The sequence below is a fragment of the Archocentrus centrarchus genome, chromosome 10 (assembly GCF_007364275.1).
Source record: "Archocentrus centrarchus isolate MPI-CPG fArcCen1 chromosome 10, fArcCen1, whole genome shotgun sequence".
NCBI lineage: Eukaryota > Metazoa > Chordata > Actinopteri > Cichliformes > Cichlidae > Archocentrus > Archocentrus centrarchus.
This window is the reverse complement of record NC_044355.1, coordinates 22543855-22562347: the sequence shown is the minus strand read 5'-3', so window position 1 is coordinate 22562347 and position 18493 is coordinate 22543855. Positions and strand designations below refer to the sequence as shown.

The 18493-nt window shown below is 42.7% G+C and overlaps 1 protein-coding gene across 1 annotated transcript in view; it reads right to left on the bottom strand.

Annotated features, from left to right (window-relative positions):
* The window catches only part of LOC115787228 (actin-binding LIM protein 3-like), a 50466-nt gene that overhangs the window by 27288 nt on the left and 4685 nt on the right, over positions 1-18493 (bottom strand). The window contains 1 exon segment of the mRNA XM_030739818.1: positions 8713-8847. Coding sequence (XP_030595678.1) covers positions 8713-8847 — 135 coding nt within the window.

The following is an 18493-nucleotide window of genomic DNA, read 5'->3' as shown; positions in this document are numbered from 1 at the left end:
GGAGCAAAAGAAGATCCATGAGGAGGTCCACAGCTTACAGATATAAAATAGCTTGTTTATTTAAATGTGTGTGTGTGCATACGCCAACCACATTTCCAGAACCACTGAACAATGGCACAGAGCTTCAGAAAAGTGCCTCGACTGCAGTTTGAGCCAGACTAACTAAAGCTCTTACCAGAAACCCAAATCACAGGCTATCCAGTTCAGTTTATGGAAAAAAGGGAATGAGAGGGTAAATATTTCCACATCTATTAAGGTTTTCACCACGGAAAAAAAAAAATCATTGTGTCTTGAAATGCCATTCACTTAATGAAAACAATGTTTTCATCATCTCAAACTAAATTGAAGTCAATTTACTGGTTTAATCTTCTCTGGTTCTCTCTTGCCTTTCTTTTTTCTTCTACTCCCCCCCCCCCCCCTCCCCCCCATCTTTCTCAGAATGACTTGCTTTTCAGTCTCGACCCAGATTGATTTCTAAATGAGTGAAATCTGCTCAATTAGCCTAATGCACTGTATCCATTAGCATACGGACGCCTGACCAAATCACAGCCAGCTGAACAGATCTGCTCAGCCTGGATTGGATGAGCTGGATGGATGGTTCACCTGTTGGCTAATGGCACTGTTTCCTTCAGACTGGGCGATTGGCTGGATGCACTGCAAAGGACGTCCCCCCTTACTCAGTTGCCAGGAGGGCATAAACCTTCCACGGTTGCCCTAGAGACAGCTAGGTCCCAGTCTGAATGATGAGGTGGTGGTGGTTCTGGTGGCGGCTCATTCGGAGGCACACGGGGGCTGTAAATACCAAACCCCACCTGTGAGAATCTGATGTTCTGCAGCCAGGTTCTGACTTATTTAGTTCTAACCTAAACAAACAAATATCGGCAGACATTACTGATGTAAATTGGCATTTTGCAGCTCACGTATTAACATTTGCTTACTCTTTTTGTTGCATTTAAAGACCTATTTTTTTTTTTTTCTTTTACAGCATATTCCTGTAACTACAAAGATGCCTATTATTATGAATGGAATTATTACATCAGATTAAATTATAAGTATCCTTTATAAATTTACTTTTTAGATATTTGAAAAAGTGCAATTCTTCACAATTGCTTAAAAGTGTTTCCACTTTTAGAAGTATACTTGGAAGGAGTCCCTCTGCTTTTCAAATGCTCTCAATTCAGCCGTGACCATCAAGAATAGTTTCTAAGCTCATCCCTCAAAATTTTACGTGCCAGCGCTGTGGGTGGAGTTGGGACTGAAGCCGGTGTCTCTGCTGCTGCACAGTTGTGGCCTAGCTTGGCTCCAAGAAGAAAGATTTTGGTTACAGCCACACAACCAGCACCACATGGTGCGGGCACACACCCATAAAAACGAGAGCCCAGTACAACCGACTGAAAACTTTTCTGGTCTCTTTTAATATCCTCTGAATATGCCGTGGGGATTTTTACTGTACACATCCCACACTGACATACAAAACTCAAAAGTTAATAAAAAGACTCTGCTTTGTTTGTTTGTGTAAGAAACAACTATTATTGTGTGGAGACATTGTTCAATTTACTGTCACTTAAAAGTCTAAATAAAAACCAGCTTTGCAGAAGTAAATTAGATCAAACACTCAATTTCGTCTATTTGCTCATTTTATGGCCTGCTAATGAGGAAAACTGAAAGATGCTGTTTCTCTCCTTGATATATTTCATTTTTTGGCAGCGCAGGAAGCATCCAGAGATCATAAGTCTCCTTATTAGAGGTTAGCATGTAGGCTGGTGTCTGCAGCTGTGGTCATTATAACTGCACTGATTAGGCATCCACGGGGGGTCTGCCTGATTGGGTATTTATCTCCAGCCAACAGACGCAATTAAAATTCCCTTCTGAAAGTCAGCCCAGGCCGGAACCCCAAAATAGTCCTGACACCACCCCACCCCACCCCCCATCCCTCCCCTTCTCTTTCTTTGCCTTTCCGTTTCAAGACTGCTTCCAAATCTTTGTGGCTCTGAGCACAAGGTCTGCACTTTATCTCAATTTGCACCCTCTCTTCCCACCACTACGGAGCTGCACCTCAATGCAATCTTTTACAGTGTCTCTCTTCTCTCCCCAATCCCACTCCAGTCCCTCTCTCTCTCTCTCTCTCTCTCTCTCTCACTGTGACTCTTCCCACTGCTAATTATGCCACTGTTAGGCCTTCATAATGTTCTATTAGGTGAATGGACATGCTTTTGCAGTACTATAAAATACCCTCACAGCACACTTTAATTGCTGTCAGCATTGTGCTAATTTTCAGGGCTTTTTCAGGATAATACAGGCAACCACAGGCAATTTAGCAAAGGGACATTTAGTAGCAGGGCAGTGACAAGTTCCATTAGAGAAAGTACTTCAGACGCACATCTGTGCTACCAACATGGGGCCCTAGCTGCCCTCTCCCTGTCCCCCCGGATCTGAGCCTCTCTGACAGGAGGGGACACTTCAAGAGTAAATAATGTGTTTTCTCAAGTTGTGCCAAATCGTGGGGTGGTGGAAGAAGGGGTCAGACAAAACAGGAAGAGGAGAGAGACAAAAGGCACACTAGCAGCTCTGTGCTTCAATCTCAATACTACTAACAGGGGTACAGTTGCACTGATAACACGGGTTGGCCTTTTGTGCATATTTTTACAATGCACACCATTTATTTTTCATCTATTAGCATGCTAAAGCTTGTTAATTAGCATTAGTCTTGATGACAAGCCAAACATGTCAGCTGATGATAGCATGATTTCATTGTCTAGGAAGAATTTAGACATTTGTACCAAATTTGTGACAATCCATCAAGCTGATTTACAAAATAAACTTCTGATGAATCAGCATATTTAGTAGGGTTGATTCCCCTACAATGATCAGTGACTGTATAAAATATCAATCAAATCCATCAAGTAGTTTTTGGATATTTTAGTCTGGACCATCTGGTCAGTGCTGCCATACCTAGAGCTCTCCTTCTAGCACGGCTAAAGGAAAACAGTAATATAAGACAGAAGGAGATGTTTTTATAGAAGAGGGCAAGAGGAGCAGGAGGCGGGCAGGCAGCTAAAGGCTAAAGCGGAGAGAACTCATGCATGAGTGGCAGGGCTTCCCTCATATTTGGCTGCTGTAGTTGATGTAGACAGATGGTTGCCCAGTGGAGTCTCTTCATACCAGCAGACCAGCCCTGCTGCTGAGGCCTTCAGCTTTTAACCCTAAGAGAGCTGATCAGAGATTCTGAGGGGATGGGAAAACAGGCGTGAACGAGATTACAGACCCACAGAGACAAGCACGTTGCTAGAGATGAGGCTTTGTAATAAGCCCTGAAAATGCTCCAGTTATCGATACAGATGATGTACTGTTTTAGTGTCCAAATGTGTTTGTCCAACACAGCATCTTCTTTACCGTCGCAAAATCACTCCTTCTCCCGTGATTTCTGGATGGTAAACCAGACACTTGCACACCTAGGAAGCTGCACCTCACTGTAGCAAACACACAGACACACACAAACACAGACACACATACAAGAAACAGAAACGGGTCTCAGTGTGTGAAAGCCCTCTGGACCAAGACACTTTGGGAGAAACGAGCAGAGGAATAATCTCTGTCATTTGAACCAAATCCAGAGTCGTCAGGGAAAAGCGCCACTTCCTTGCCACACTCCCTTCTCCCTCTGCCGGAATCTCTCCCTAGCAACCATGCATTGGCGTGGTGATTGGACCGGCGTACCAGCGGTTGCTATAGCTACAGGAAGCTCCCCTTTCCTTTAACCCCCCACGTTTTTTTCTTTTTCTGTGTCTGTCTTTCTCTTTCTCCTCATAACCTTGCTTTCTTTGTTTTTCCTCTTTATTCCTCTCCATTTGTCTTTTTTTTTTTTGTACTCCCCACATTATTTCTCTCTATTACAGTCTCTCCCTTGCCTTCAGAGAGCAAGGGCATTACAATACAGTAGGCTGATGTTGTTATGATGGCATCCAAAGGGAGGCTGGACTGACTGAGACAGATCTGCAGAGAAAGAGCCAAAGATGCTGCTGTTTTATAAGAGCCCCGGTGAGAATATGAGCTAGAGAGGGAGCATTAACAGAGCAGTCAAGTATTTATCTGACCTGTCTGAATAAATCTGCTGTTCCCCTTAGCACTGTTTTATGAGAGAAATCTGCTTTGTATCAGAAAATAAATAACTACTGGGAGCAGCTTTGCAGTTTATGTGCGAATGTGTCTGTGTTTGCATCTGTCTCCTTTTCTGGTTGGATATTAGCTTCTCTGCTTCTGTGTTCTTTGTTGGTCTGTGAGTTTGGCTGCACGGGAAGAAAGCACCTATTTTGCCCTTTATTTGTTTTACATTTGAGTTAGCCTTATGCTTGTGCCACTGACAGGCCCCTCTGTTACTGCTGGAATCTAAGAGTGCCAATTATGCTTTGGGTAAATGTGGTCACTATGTCATTGGACCAGTATGCACTAGTCAGCCCATATAGCAGTAATAGAACACTCCATCATCAAACACTATAGCCAGCTGCTGAGACGTGCTATAGGACACATATATTCAGGAGCTGATTAATCATTCTATGAGCTGGCTTCTGTCTTCAGCATTTTCCAGACTTCTTTTTTTTTTTTTTCTCGAGATATTTTCAAGCTGATTGCGTGGCTGCTTTTTTCATGCTATAATCAGCTGCAGTATAATGGGTTCAAATGAGATGATTAGTGATCTGTTCCTCCTCTAACTAATGCATGAGAGAGGAATTATGGTAATGTAGCATGCAGAAGGTTCATACGTGTGGGCAAAGGCAGAGGGAGGATAAAATGATCAATGAGGTGGCTATACGGGCTTTTATATGTCAAGAGAATGTGAGTGGAAGTAACTGAGAGTGTCAGACTGTTTAAGACTGACTGGTCATGAACTATTCAGTGGGGCATAGTCAGCCCTTTTGAGGAGAAAGCAGACTGGATGGAATAAAGACAGAAAAGGAGGAGAAGTAGCAAAAAAAAAAGAGGAACATTTTTTTGTCATGGTTTTGCAGTGGAGATGAAAGCAGTGGTCAAGGTCAATAACCTGCACACTCAAGCTGATTTTTGACAGTCAGGAAAGAGCAAAATCAAATGAGGAAACACACTCTAATCTCAAAGTTCATAAACTCAAGTGATAGATAAAGATATTGGCTGCAGGCAGTGAATTTTCACCGCGGTGTGTTGGCATAATACGGTTTAGCCATTAGCCTCCAAATCGCACACGCGGCTTGCCAATGTCATCCTGCTCCAAGATGAGAAATTGATTTCATGCTTGGGTGACTGTCATCAGGAAAAAGATGGAGAAAGCAAAAGAGAGAGACAGAAGAAGAGTAAGAAAATCACAGAAACAGCAACCGAGATGGACAGACATACAGAAAATCCTGCCACTACATTCAGAACATTTTTGCCTTTAGAAAATATCCAGAGAAGTAATGAAAAGCAGTGACTGTTAACGCAGACAAAAGAGGAAAGATGGGAGTTTAGGAAGTTCAAAAGAACATGGAACATGTTTGTGTGTGAGGGGGATTTACACGCTGAACAATAAAAGCTTTAGAAAACTGCTGGGTTTGCAGAAGTCCATACAGGAGAGCATATTATGGGCAGGGATGTGTCCGAGTCCGGCCACACAATAGTGCCCCATTGCCTCATGGGAAGAGGAGAACTCTCTGGAACATGAGAGGAGAGATTTGTCTGATAAGTGTGCTCAGATGATGCGATCAGTGACAGCTTTCCATTACCGTTACGCTGCTACGAGTGAGGGGAAGAGGAAGAAAAGAAAGTGAGAATCAGATTGGTATTATACTCGAGTGAGGATGCAATGTTTAGGCGACACAAACGACACCCCCATCCCCCCTCTTTTTCTCTTTTCTGCTTGCTTTCAGTGCTCCCCCCCCCCCCCTTTTTTTTTTTTCTCTGGGGCACAGCACAGAGCCTTTCGATTGGTTAATAGCACCATAGAGATGCTGAGAATATCCACCAACCAGGGCCCGGGTGCCCCTTCACACCGTTACCACAGCAACCCCACACAACCACAGTGAGCGTGCACACATGTATACAGTAGATGTGCACGCTTATAAACACAAGTGCATGTGTGCACAATAAGCTTTTTTTTCTGTATGTGTGACAGCTAGATGTAACAACAATCCTCCAATGAATAGCCTTCCGTGAGTTTATCAACTGCAGAATGTCTGGGAGCTGCACAGCACTGTAGTGCAGAGAATAATAAACCCAACTTATCCAGCATGGCGTCTTAAACTTTGAAAGACTACACAGGATATTTTATTATGTAAAAATATTATAAGCGCTTTAAGTGCCTGATGACATTTTTCCTGTCTCATTACAAAAAGTCAAAAACTAAAACAAAAATTAAAGAATGAACTATCCTTATGTAAAAAGCCTTCTTTTTTTTTTATTTATTTGCACTGAATAATTTTTACAGGGAAAAGTGCAATGTTCACCTAACCTATGAAGGTATATGTGTGTGAATGCAATACCTGCAAATGTCTTGAGATACCCTTTATTCCTTTATATTTTTCTAGGAAATGGAAAACGGGTGCTGCCATTTATTGAAATGTGCAGACATGCGTGGAAATACAGTATTTAAGGCAAAAATAGAGTTTGTACAGTTCTCACAAGCTTGAAAGTTAATATTTAGTATGAACTAATTTATTCTTCAATACAGCCTGAACTCTCTGAGGCAGCTTTCTTGTAATTTCTTTAAGTAGTCTTCAGGAATCGTTCTCCAGGCTGAGAGCCTTTTCTCCTGATTTCCCTGTCAAGGATGGCTTCCTGACAGCCACCCTCCCAGTGAGACTGTTTCTGATGAGGCTTGAGCGAACAGTAGATGGATCAACTGAAGGACCAGATGGATCTCTCAGGTCCTGTGTCAGTTCTTTACTGGATTTTTTCCTATTTCTTAAGGACATGACTTTCAGATACTCTTCATTTGCAGTAGGTAGTTTTTTTGGGTCTGCCACTTCTTCTTCTGTCCTCTACTTGTCCAGTTTCCTCAAGTTTTATAAGTACACACTGCACAATATTCTGAGATATGCCAAGTTTTCAGCTAACAGGTCTTTGGGAATCACCTTGTCGGTGCAAACATAAAATTTTATGCTTGTCAAACTGTGTCAATCATTTTTCAGATATTCAAATAAAGAAATGATGTGCAATGATGTGAACAAATGATGTTAGCTGCTAGTAACAAAGTGCCTAAAGATACAATTTAAAATTGGTTCCTTGCCAAATTCTCTGTTATGTGTTAGTTAGGTGCCTTTTCTATGTTTGAATGATACATAGGTCAGTGTTAGGTGGCTTAACAAACAAACAAAATGGGTAGGTACAAAAACTGGACTGAAAATGATTAAAGAAGCAGCCAATGTCCAAAAATAAAAATAAAAAAAAACATTCAGAAACTGTGGAGAACTATTGTTCAAGACCTTTTTTTTAAAAAAAAAAATAACAAAACGGTCTGGCTCTTAGAAGCAAAATATAAAGAAATTAGGTGTGGCTCAAGACTTTTGCACAGCGCTGTATGATCCTTTAGCACTTCAGAATATATATTTTTCTGTGTATGTAAAAACGTTTACTCCACATCCCTTGGAGGGCATTAAACAACAATAAAGCCCTTGATCCACACAACTTGTGCAGCCTGTGCAGCCGTACTGCAGAAAAGGTGTGGCAAGATGATTCCTTTTTCATTTGTCATGGAGTGTATTCATCACAATTCATCTGCAAAGAACTGCAAAGTAACCTGCGACTGACTGTCTTTGCTTTAGCATAAAACTATTAACATAATTCTGAGAACACTAGCTCGAGGCTGTACAGCAGCATGACAAACAGCATTCCTCGCTTCTTTCATTTCCAGTTTTTCAGTTTACACATGCACAGACACTTGCTCGTCACGAGCCCCATTCAGACTCGCCCTTCACTCTGGAAATGTTGCCAATATTACATGTCAGTTTTGCGCTTGAAACAAACTATGAGTCGGTACGATTTTTGCTGAGCCAAATAAACATATAGATCCCATTCCTCAGATTGTCAACCGCCTAAATTTCCCTCAATTTTAAAGTCATTTGGTCACAGTATGAAAACATTTTGTCTGCAAAGTGTGCAATAAAACCAATGTACATCGTGTCAGAATGTACGTTTCTCAAAATGTTAATTAACGCGGCAGTAAAAGATGTCAGAGAGCATGCTGCTGTGCAAATGTGCTTTGCACAGTACACAAACAAGAATTACAAAGGTAAAAAGTATTCTACACAGCTGCTGCACTAACAGGATGTGTGATTATGCCACCATTTGAATCTACTGGAGGTCACCAGTGTTCTTATACTGCAAAGCTAAGTCAGTCTCATTAGTCTACAGCATACAATCACAGGAAAATCCCCTTCAAGTTGCCTGCAAATTAACAAGCTAACTTAGCAGGAGCCTAAGTCCCCTGCAAGGCACCTCTGATCCATTCCAATCCCCACCGTTTGCTAATAGTATCACTCTGCATGTACACTGGAAGATGGATTAAAAAAAATAATGCATATACACTGTATCTGTCAAAGTGTACATGTGAGTGTGTGTTTAGCAGATGAGGATGTGATCAAGATAGATGTCCTGTTTCTGACCTACCACTGGAATTCCCATCTTTTTAACTATGACCACCCAGGCTTGGAAACTGTGCAAGACAACTCCAGTGTGTGTGATCTCTATAGCTGATTCGTTTCTTACCGGTGCAGGTGAAACACTTGACATGAAAGTGGGTCTCTTGTACTCGTACGACTTCGCCTTTGCAAACTTCCCGACATCGCTGGCACCGGATTGGTCCAGAGCTCCGCTCACCGCCTGTTGAGTCTTGGCGATAAGCTGCAGAAGACATAAAAAGAATGTTTACAGAACTCCACTATGGTCAACTAACACACACACAGTGAAACACAATTTTGAAAGATGCAAAGACTGCTCCAATTCCCAACTTGCTTAAGATTTAGTTCTCCACTCCAGATCATCTGATCTCAACATTACATACCAATGCAGTTTGACATTTCTATTGTCAGTCACATAAATGTGAATCAGAGAAACTACACATCATCTACAGCATCTACTTTAATAACTATTGTAATATTACTGTTTATGGGAGAAAGATATAAAGCTGTTTTTCATTTTCAAATGTTATTTGTGTGCACCAGAACACTACACTACAGACTCTACTGTGTGCAGTTCAAACAATAAGATCAGTGTGTAACTCTGTCAACACTTGCTCTGAAGCTGTGAGGTCTGACACCTATGTAAGCTTGTTAAGCTCCAGGCTTCCTCTCTCGCTGTCTCTATTTTTCACCCAGTTATACAGCATGACACACGCAAACATACAGACACACACACACACACACACACACACACACACACACATAGACACTGCTGCGTCAGTTGAGAAAGCGAGATGGTGCCCCTTACCTCATTATGCCTTACGTATCAGCAAGCCCATTCTGCAAGCCCAATAGCTATTTCAAACAGTAAGGAAAGCACGTTCACACAAAGCCTTAAGAGTACTGGAATAAATGCTAACACAAGGGAAAAAGGTCAAAATAATATATTAACTGGATCTAAACCTCTTAGGCTATTAAAGGTTCTTTAAAGGTCCATCTTCTCCTCTGGGTTGTAAACACACTTGAATCCGCAAGCAAAGAACTAGATAACAGACAACCAGCCACTCAATACTGAGACTGTGGTAGAACAGCTGGGTTTAATCTCTTATTTATCGCTATCTTCCAAAGGCGCATGAGAGGTCATACTCTCTGTGGAAGGTGTATAATGGCTGAGTAACCAGCTGGCCTTGACTACCTGAATAGCTAAGTGAAGGACTGTGCCGCTTCAGTCAAAGCAGCACCAACATATGGGCTTCCATGACAGTGCTACTGATTCTGTTTCACTGGATGAATCCCAAAGGACTTGCATCACTTAAGCAGTCTAACGGCCTTTGCGCATCTCAAAGCGCTCCTTGCGCACACACTCTCCTCTCCGCAGTTCCCTCACATGTACTCAGCCTGCTACAACTCCAAACAAAGAGGTGTAGCCATATTGATTAACAAAAAGATAAACTGCATCATTAGAAATACTACATCAGACCCAGAAGGTAGATTTATAATACTCAATTTAACTATTCAAAATATAGATTTATGCATTGCTAGTATATATGGGCCAAATGTTGATGACCCCTCCTTCTTTCATACCTTCTTCACTTTACTGTCCGATCACTCTGACACCACACTTATAATAGGAGGAGACTTCAACCTGGTACTTAATGCAGATATTGACAGGCTCAGTACAGCAGTGAGTCAGAGGAACTGGCAGTCTGCAGACATTCTTAAACAATACATGAAGGATTTTGGTCTTTGCGATGCTTGGCGTTCACATCACCCCACTCTGAAAGATTATAGTTTCTTCTCACCAGTACACAAGTCTCACTCCCGCTTAGATTACTTTTTAGTTAGCAGCTCCATGATGATGGATATCACAGACACTCAGATTCACCCTATCACTATCAGTGATCATGCACCGGTGTCTATGTCTCTGACACAGAAAAGAGTCACACCACCAATCAGGAACTGGAGATTTAATACATCATTACTTAAAGAACAAGAATTCATTAATTATTTCAAAAAGGAGTGGTCAGCATATTTAGAAATTAATGATCAACCTGGAATATCACCGTGTGTTCTTTGGGAAGCAGGAAAAGCAGTAATGAGGGGCAAAATAATATCTTACTGCTCGCATAAGAAAAATAAAGAAAAAGCACTTGTGTTAGAATTAGAACAGAAAATTAAATCTTTAGAAACTGCCTATGCTGCTTCACCACAAGAACATATAATTAACAACATGAGGAAACTAAAACTGGAATTAAATGAAATAATTGATAAAAGGACACAATTCATGTTGCAGAGGTTGCGTTTAGAAAACTTCGAACATGGAAATAAATCTGGAAAATTTTTGGCTAACCAGTTAAAACTAAATAAAGAAAAAACAGCCATTTATTCTATTAAAGACTCAACTGGTAATATTACCCACGACCCACAACAAATAAATAACTCTTTTAGAGACTTTTACGAAGCCTTATACTCATCGCAGATTAATCCATCTGATGCTGAAATTGAAGAATATCTTAATAACATTAATCTACCTAAACTAAATGATGAACAGGCCGCGACTCTTGATTCGCCTCTTTCATCATCGGAATTTTACGAAGCAATACAGCATCTCCCAAATAATAAAGCCCCAGGCCCAGATGGTTTTCCAGCAGAGTTTTATAAAGAATTTTGGTCTGTACTAAGACCCTCTTTTCTCAGAATGGTGGCTCAGATTCAGAGCAATCATGCGGTCTCTCCAAACATGAACTCTGCTAACATTAGTCTACTTCTTAAACCAGGCAAAGACCCCACACTCCCATCCAGCTACAGGCCAATCTCTCTGATTAATGTAGACCTTAAAATAATTTGCAAAGTCCTTGCCAGAAGGTTAGAAAAAATCACTCCATCTATTATACATCCAGACCAAACAGGTTTTATCAAGGGTCGGCACTCTGCCAATAATACACGCAGACTGATAAATATAATAGATTACTGTTCTATTAATAAATTAGAAACCACAGTTGTCTCTTTAGATGCAGAGAAGGCATTTGATAGGGTAAATTGGAAATTTCTGTTAGCAGTTCTACACAAATTTGGATTTGGTTCATCCTTCAAAAACTGGATCAGAACATTATACAGCTCTCCAAATGCACGTGTTAGAACAAATGATCTTATTTCCCCAAGCTTCAGTCTGCAGAGAGGCACCAGACAGGGCTGCCCACTTTCTCCTTCACTCTTTGTCATTTTCATTGAACCACTAGCAGCAACAATCCGACAAAATGTAGATATTAAAGGAATTCAAACAGAAAACACAGACCATAAGATAAGCCTTTATGCTGATGATGTATTACTTTTCCTTGAGAACTCACAAACTTCTCTTTTAAAAACAATCACACTTATAGATAAGTTCTCATCTATATCAGACTACTCCATCAATTGGAGTAAATCAAACGTCTTACCTCTAAATTGTAATTTTCAGAACACCACGACCACCTCACTACAATCTGGCAATATTAAATATTTAGGTATTAATTTTTCCCCCAGGCTGTCAGACCTGGTACGGTTGAATCATATTCCTCTATTAAAAACAATAGAGGATGATCTCACACGTTGGAACTCTCTACCTATATCTATCATGGGGAGAGTTGCCACAGTAAAAATGATGATTTTGCCTAAAATCAATTATTTGTTTTCACTGATCCCTAATAAACCTTCTGTTGCCTGGTTTAAATCTCTGGACTCAAACATTTCAAAATTTTTGTGGAAAAATAAAACCTCAAGAATAAGTTTAAAAACTTTACAAAAGCTAAAATGCAGTGGTGGTCTAGAACTCCCAAACTTTTATCACTATTTCTTAGCCAATAGATTACAGTATATTTCAAGATGGATCAAATCAAGCCCTTTAGACAGCCCATGGCTGGATTTAGAACAAACACTCTGTGGAAAAGTGAAAATCTCTGACTTACCTTTCATTAGCGTCAGTATTAAACATCATAGCGGTTTTAAAAGTCTTAACATAAACACCTCTCTGACAGCCTGGTGGGAATTCTTAAAGATAACAAAGTCTTCACTTATCCCATGTGAACTGACACCCATTTGGAACAATCCAGATATATGTCAGAAAAAAACAGTACTGAACTTCTCAACATGGCAAGAGAAAGGAATAAAGAATTTAGAACATGTTATTCACGATGGGACCTTTATTTCATTTGAAGAACTTATTTCCAAATATGAAATTAGCAATAGCAAATTTCTCGAATACCAGCAGTTGAGGTCTATCATACAGGCAAGGTTTAATTTAAATAATTTAAAATTAGAAACCCCTGTACTGGTAACAGAATTTCTAAATCTTTATACCCCTAAATTATTATCAAAAATATATAAGTTATTATTAAAAATTAATGATTCAATATCCCTCCCAACTACAAAATGGGAGCGAGATCTTTCCATTAACCCAGAGGAAAACTTCTGGACACAGATATGTTTAAACACTTTCAAAATGACTAAAAGTCCGAATTTACAACTTATACAATACAAAACTCTCCATAGAATACATTATACAGGACACAGGATGTTCCAAATGGGCCTCAGAGACACAAATATATGCACCCACTGTTCAGGCAACCATACTGAAAACTATATGCATGCAGTTTGGGCTTGTACACCTGTTCAGAGGTTCTGGCAGAGGATATGTGAGGAATTATCCACATGTTTTAATTGCGATATCCCAACATCACCAAAACTGTGCATTCTAGGTGATTTAAGTGAATTAAACATGGAAACAAATATATCACACATAGTTCTTACTACCTTATGCATCGCTAAGAAAACTATCCTCATGAATTGGAAATCAAAAAATGATTTATGCGTTACTCACTATAAGAATCTACTTTTAGACCACATTAGTCTGGAAAGAATGTCTGCCACCTCTAAAAATCAATTGGCAAAATTTGAATCTCTCTGGTCCCCACTGATCAGCTCCATCGCATGATGGGGGTGACGAGCTGTGGTCTGGTTTCATGGCGCACCCGGTAGGTGGCTGGGGGTGGGCCGGGGGGGCCTGGGTGTCTGATGGCTCTGGCCTGGAGGCGGTGGCTACCGTTTTGTGGTTTCTGTGTCCGGGCCCTGGTTGTTGGTGGTGGGGACTTGGATGGTGCTCTTATGGTCGTGGGGTGTGGGGCTCGGGGTCCCGTGGTGGCGGTGCTGGCCCCGTCCGGGTGGCCGGCTTCCTCTGTGGGGGCCGGGGTGCGGGGGTCGGGGCCCTGGTGCCCGGGGTTGCCCGTTTCCTGGCTGGGCCCCTCCCTGCGCTGGAGGGGTCTGTGCCCCCTTGGGCGCGCCGCCGTGTGGGGTGGGTTGGCTGTGTCGGGGTGTCTGGCTGGCATTCCGGGATTCTGGGTGCCCTCCCCCATGGGGTGGTGGGGCGCTCAGGTGAGGGAGCAGCAGTTGCCCCACACGGGGCCGGGTGGTTCTGACTCAGGACCACTGTGTGCGTGTGTGTGTATGTGTGAGTATGTATGTGGGGGTGTGTGTCTGTGTGTGTGTGCGTGCGTGTGTATGTGTGCGTACGTGCGTGTGTGTGTGTGTGCGATATTTGTTGTCCTTTGTATGCATGTGGGGTGTGTGTTGTGTCCTGTTTGCAGTGGGGGCAGTGGGTGCCGGCCTGGAGTACGGTGGCGTCCTGGGGGTGCGGTCACCTCAGGCCCTGGACCTGCCTTCCCTGGGCTGCGGGGGGGTGTAGGGAACTGGGGTGCCTAGTGAGCCAGTAGCTAGCTGGCTCTCTTCCTCCGGGGGGTAGTCCTCTGCCTCCCGGTCATATTTATCCTGGCCCCTCCCCTCCTCCCTCTCAGTTTAACATCACATTATGCACACATAGGTTCTCGGGGGTGGGGGGCTCGTACCGCAGTGAGTGGGGCCATCACCTCGGCTCTGCTCGCTGTGCTGCGTGATGTCCCACTCCTCCTTTTTTAATTGCATTATACAGCTCACAACACATCATAGTACATATAGGGCCTTGGGGGGCAGGTGTGTCACACAGTGGTTAGTGGGTGGCACTGCTGAGGTGGCCCCACTTGTCTGTTCACTGCTGCCTGCACCTCAATTTTATTTACATTTTAGACATTGAGGGCCTTGGGGGGACAGTGTGGATGGGCGCTGTTATTCAGTGCTCATATTACATCTGTCCCTCCAATTTTAAAAGCACTGTAGTTTTCACACAGCCATACACATTCTTCTCAGCACATACATTCACATCACCCCCCCAACACGCTGAGTGGGAGGAGGGGGCGGGCGGGCCTTCTCACACCCCAGTTCCGTGCACCCCGCCTGGGATGGGGACTGGCTCATTGTTCGGGGCTGGGTTGGCTGCTTCCCTGGGTTGCCGCTGGCTTGGTGCTGGTACCCGCTCTCCCACATTAGGTGTCCATGTTTGTTACATGTGCGTATGCATGAGTGTGTGACTGGTGCATGCGAATGTGCGTGCGTGTGTATGTGCGTGTGTGTACATGAGGGAATGACTGGTACGTGTGTGTGTGTGTGTACGTACGTGCTTGTGAGAGTGTGTGTGTGTGGACAGCTGGGCCTGGGTTGGTGGCTTGCCGAGCCTTGGCACCTGTGGGACACGGAGGGTGGGAGTTACCCCTCCCTACCGCTCCACGCTGCTCCCCACTGGTCGTCACTGCCGCCCCTGGAGTGTGGGTGCCCGTGGGTCCCGGGATGTGTGGCCGGATGTCTCGGCATGGTTTTTGGCCTGCTCCCTTGGCGGCCGTGGCCTGGGGGTGGCTTGGGCCTCTTTGGCGCGTGGGGGGGCTCTGCCGGGTGTCGGGCTGCTCTCGGGCGCTTGGGGCCTCGGGGGCCGCATGCCTGGCTCGTGCTGGGGGTGCCGGCCTGCCGGGGGGGGTGGGCTGCCCGTCGTCTCTGGCTCTCTGGACTCTAGCCCCTGGATTGTGGGGGTTCCGGCTGTAGCCTCCCTCCTTCCTCTTCTGGGGAGTGTACGCGGTTGCCATCGGGATGTGTGGCCCCAAGTCTTCTGGGCTCCTGTGCTGTGGGGGGCCTGGGTCCCCTGGGTCCTTCCCTATCTGCCTCTGGATCGCGGGGGTCATGGTTGCAGTTTCTCGCCCTCATTATCGAATACATTGCATGAGAAAGGCGCATACACACACATCACTACAAACAATAAACTTGTGTGTATGTGTGTGTGTGTGTGTGTGTATATGTAGGTGCATATGGGTGTGTGTATGGATGTGTGTGTGTGTGTGTGTGTGTGTGTGAGTATATCAACCCCTTTTTATTTTTTTATTTATTTTTTTTTTCTATCTCCTTTCTTCCTTTTCTCCCCCCCCCCCCCCCCCCCTTTTCTCCCCCCCACCTCTTGTTCTTGCCCCTTCCTTGTTGCCTGTCAGACTTGGCATGAATAACTAAATAAAAAGATAAATAAATAAAAATAAAATTGCAAACATTAACAAGAAGAGCCTATAGGAAACATATAGAGCTGTTCTTGTCAAAGCAAATATGTTCGGTACATCAGTGCATTCGGATCATCATTCCGATTGTGGAAGATGCCAGACATGACAGGCTAAAAAAAAAAAAAAAAAAAAAAAAAAAAAAAAAAAAAAAAAAAAAAAAAAAAAAAAAAAAAAAAAAAAAAAAAGCGCTCCTTGCACGCTTCGAAGTTGACAAAAGGATATTCACTGTACATGTGAACATGAAGGCACGTATGCATGGGTGTAGGATAAAATGTATGCATGACTGTAGCTGCTTATTTTCTCACTCAGGACCGGCTTGTGGGCACTGGAAATATGCAAGCATTTTTTCCCATTCCCCACCTCCCACACTGGAGCCTCTGTAAGTTCATAGCTTTCCTCACAATGCTGGCAGCACTAACTTGGCTGATAAGTGCCAAGACACTGGTTCAAACAATAGCACTTCCTTAAAAGTGTCTCTTTTTTTCTGTTTTTTTTTTTAACTCATGTAAAAACCTAATCAGTAACACCTTTCCCAACAGGTGGAAATGAGAAAGAATGGAAATTAATGGGAGTACACACAAGCCTCTGCCAACACCAGCAAAAAAGAGAGTATTTATTTACAGGTCTGACCTTATTAAACTGGGCCAGGACAAACCTCTGGCACACAGCACAAACAGGCAACACTGTACAAAAATTAACAATGTACCTCAAATCTGACCATGGTAAGGAATGAAGATTATCAACACATACTAAATTTATGCACAGGGTGAGGCAAACAGCAAGGATTCTTCCAAACACTCATGTTTTAATGATTGAGGTGCTTCTTTAACTTGTTGAATGTCAATGCCAGAAAAGGAAAGAAAGCAGAGAATCCAGGTCCAAAACAGCACAGGAGCTGAAGCATTATGTAACTCTATCTAATTGTGTCAGTATGCTCGTTTTCATTAACTGCAGCAAAGCTCTCCAAGTCCAAGCCCATTACAGGCACCTCTCTAATAAGCCTCCTTCCTCGCCCATGTTGAGGTGTTGAGTCATTCTTCTAAATGATAGCCACCAGACTGCAGGTTTAATCTACTGACTCCAAATCAGTGGAGAGTGGCCTGGGTGAATGCAGCCTCTAGAAACAGGTGATAACAACAGGGCTATGGTCAGAGAGGCAGACAACATCCCCAGGGACTGAGAGGTTGCTGCTATTTCTGCCCCTGACCTGACAGCCCCAGGGAAAGACATGCTGGGGGCTCAGTCACGAGGGATGCTGGGTAGTGATGAGCGAAAGAATAGGACATTCCGAGTGAGGCAATACAAAGACCTTGAGGAATTAAGATGAATTATTAAAAGGAAAAGGATTGCTTTGCAATCTGTGATTTACTTTTTTTTGTGGTTTTTACTAACTTATATTTCATTGTTTCATTTTAGCAAATTCACACTGACCTCTACTGAACAAAGGCCACGGGCTTAAGACTTAAATCAAGGTTAATTCATAACAGTGAGCAACTGATTTGGTAATCATCTTAAATTTTTAAAATCCATAGCATACTAACTGCGGCCTGAGAAGTTTGCTTATTATAAAGTATGCAAAAGACTGGAATGACACTCATTTTAATGCAAAACCACCGTCTCCTAGTTTAGCAACAGTGCTGTGGTGACTGGCAATGCAGCAGATAATGCACAATCTATCAGAGGCTGTGAGAATCTCATCCATAATTTTAAGCATGCATCTTTTTGCATAATGACACACCTTTTAGCAAAACATCAATGCCTAATGTCGCTTATTTGTTTGGGCAACAAGTTAAACCATTCAGAGAATGATGCTGATGAATTTTTCAAATTCTGTTTTTTTGCCGTTTTCTGATCCAGACACTAAATCCTCTTATAAAACTCTGCCATGAAATCCAAGCAGCAACTAACGATGCCAAAAGTTGAAGCTACTCAAGAAGCATTGCAGCTAGATGCTGGCTCCAAGTTTTTGTTTTTTTGCTTTCTGTACAAGCCTGGAGTCACATATATGCCTTGGTGATAAACTGAAACAGTACTATTTCATAAAGAAATGGATTGATGTTCATAAGGTGTTATTGATACCATCTCCATTATCAGTTCTGCTTATGAGTCTGATTGTACAGTAAATCGATTCCTTTACTGATCCAAGCTGGGAAAACATAGGCCTACACAGGTTTTCATTGTTTAAACAGCGTATGACTCAGGTGTACAAACGTATGACTGTCATGAAACTGTCAGAAAAAAAATCCCAGAACTGCTAGAAAGAATGGATAAGCTTGGAATCGTCTCATTACGACAGATCGGGCAATTTGGAGCTGTTTCTTGATCATATCAGAATCACAGCAGCAGTTTCGGCCCTTCCTTCCATTTGTCTAAAGTTCAAGGATCATAATGTATGACAAAGAAAAGCTAAAATAAAAATGTATTAGATGA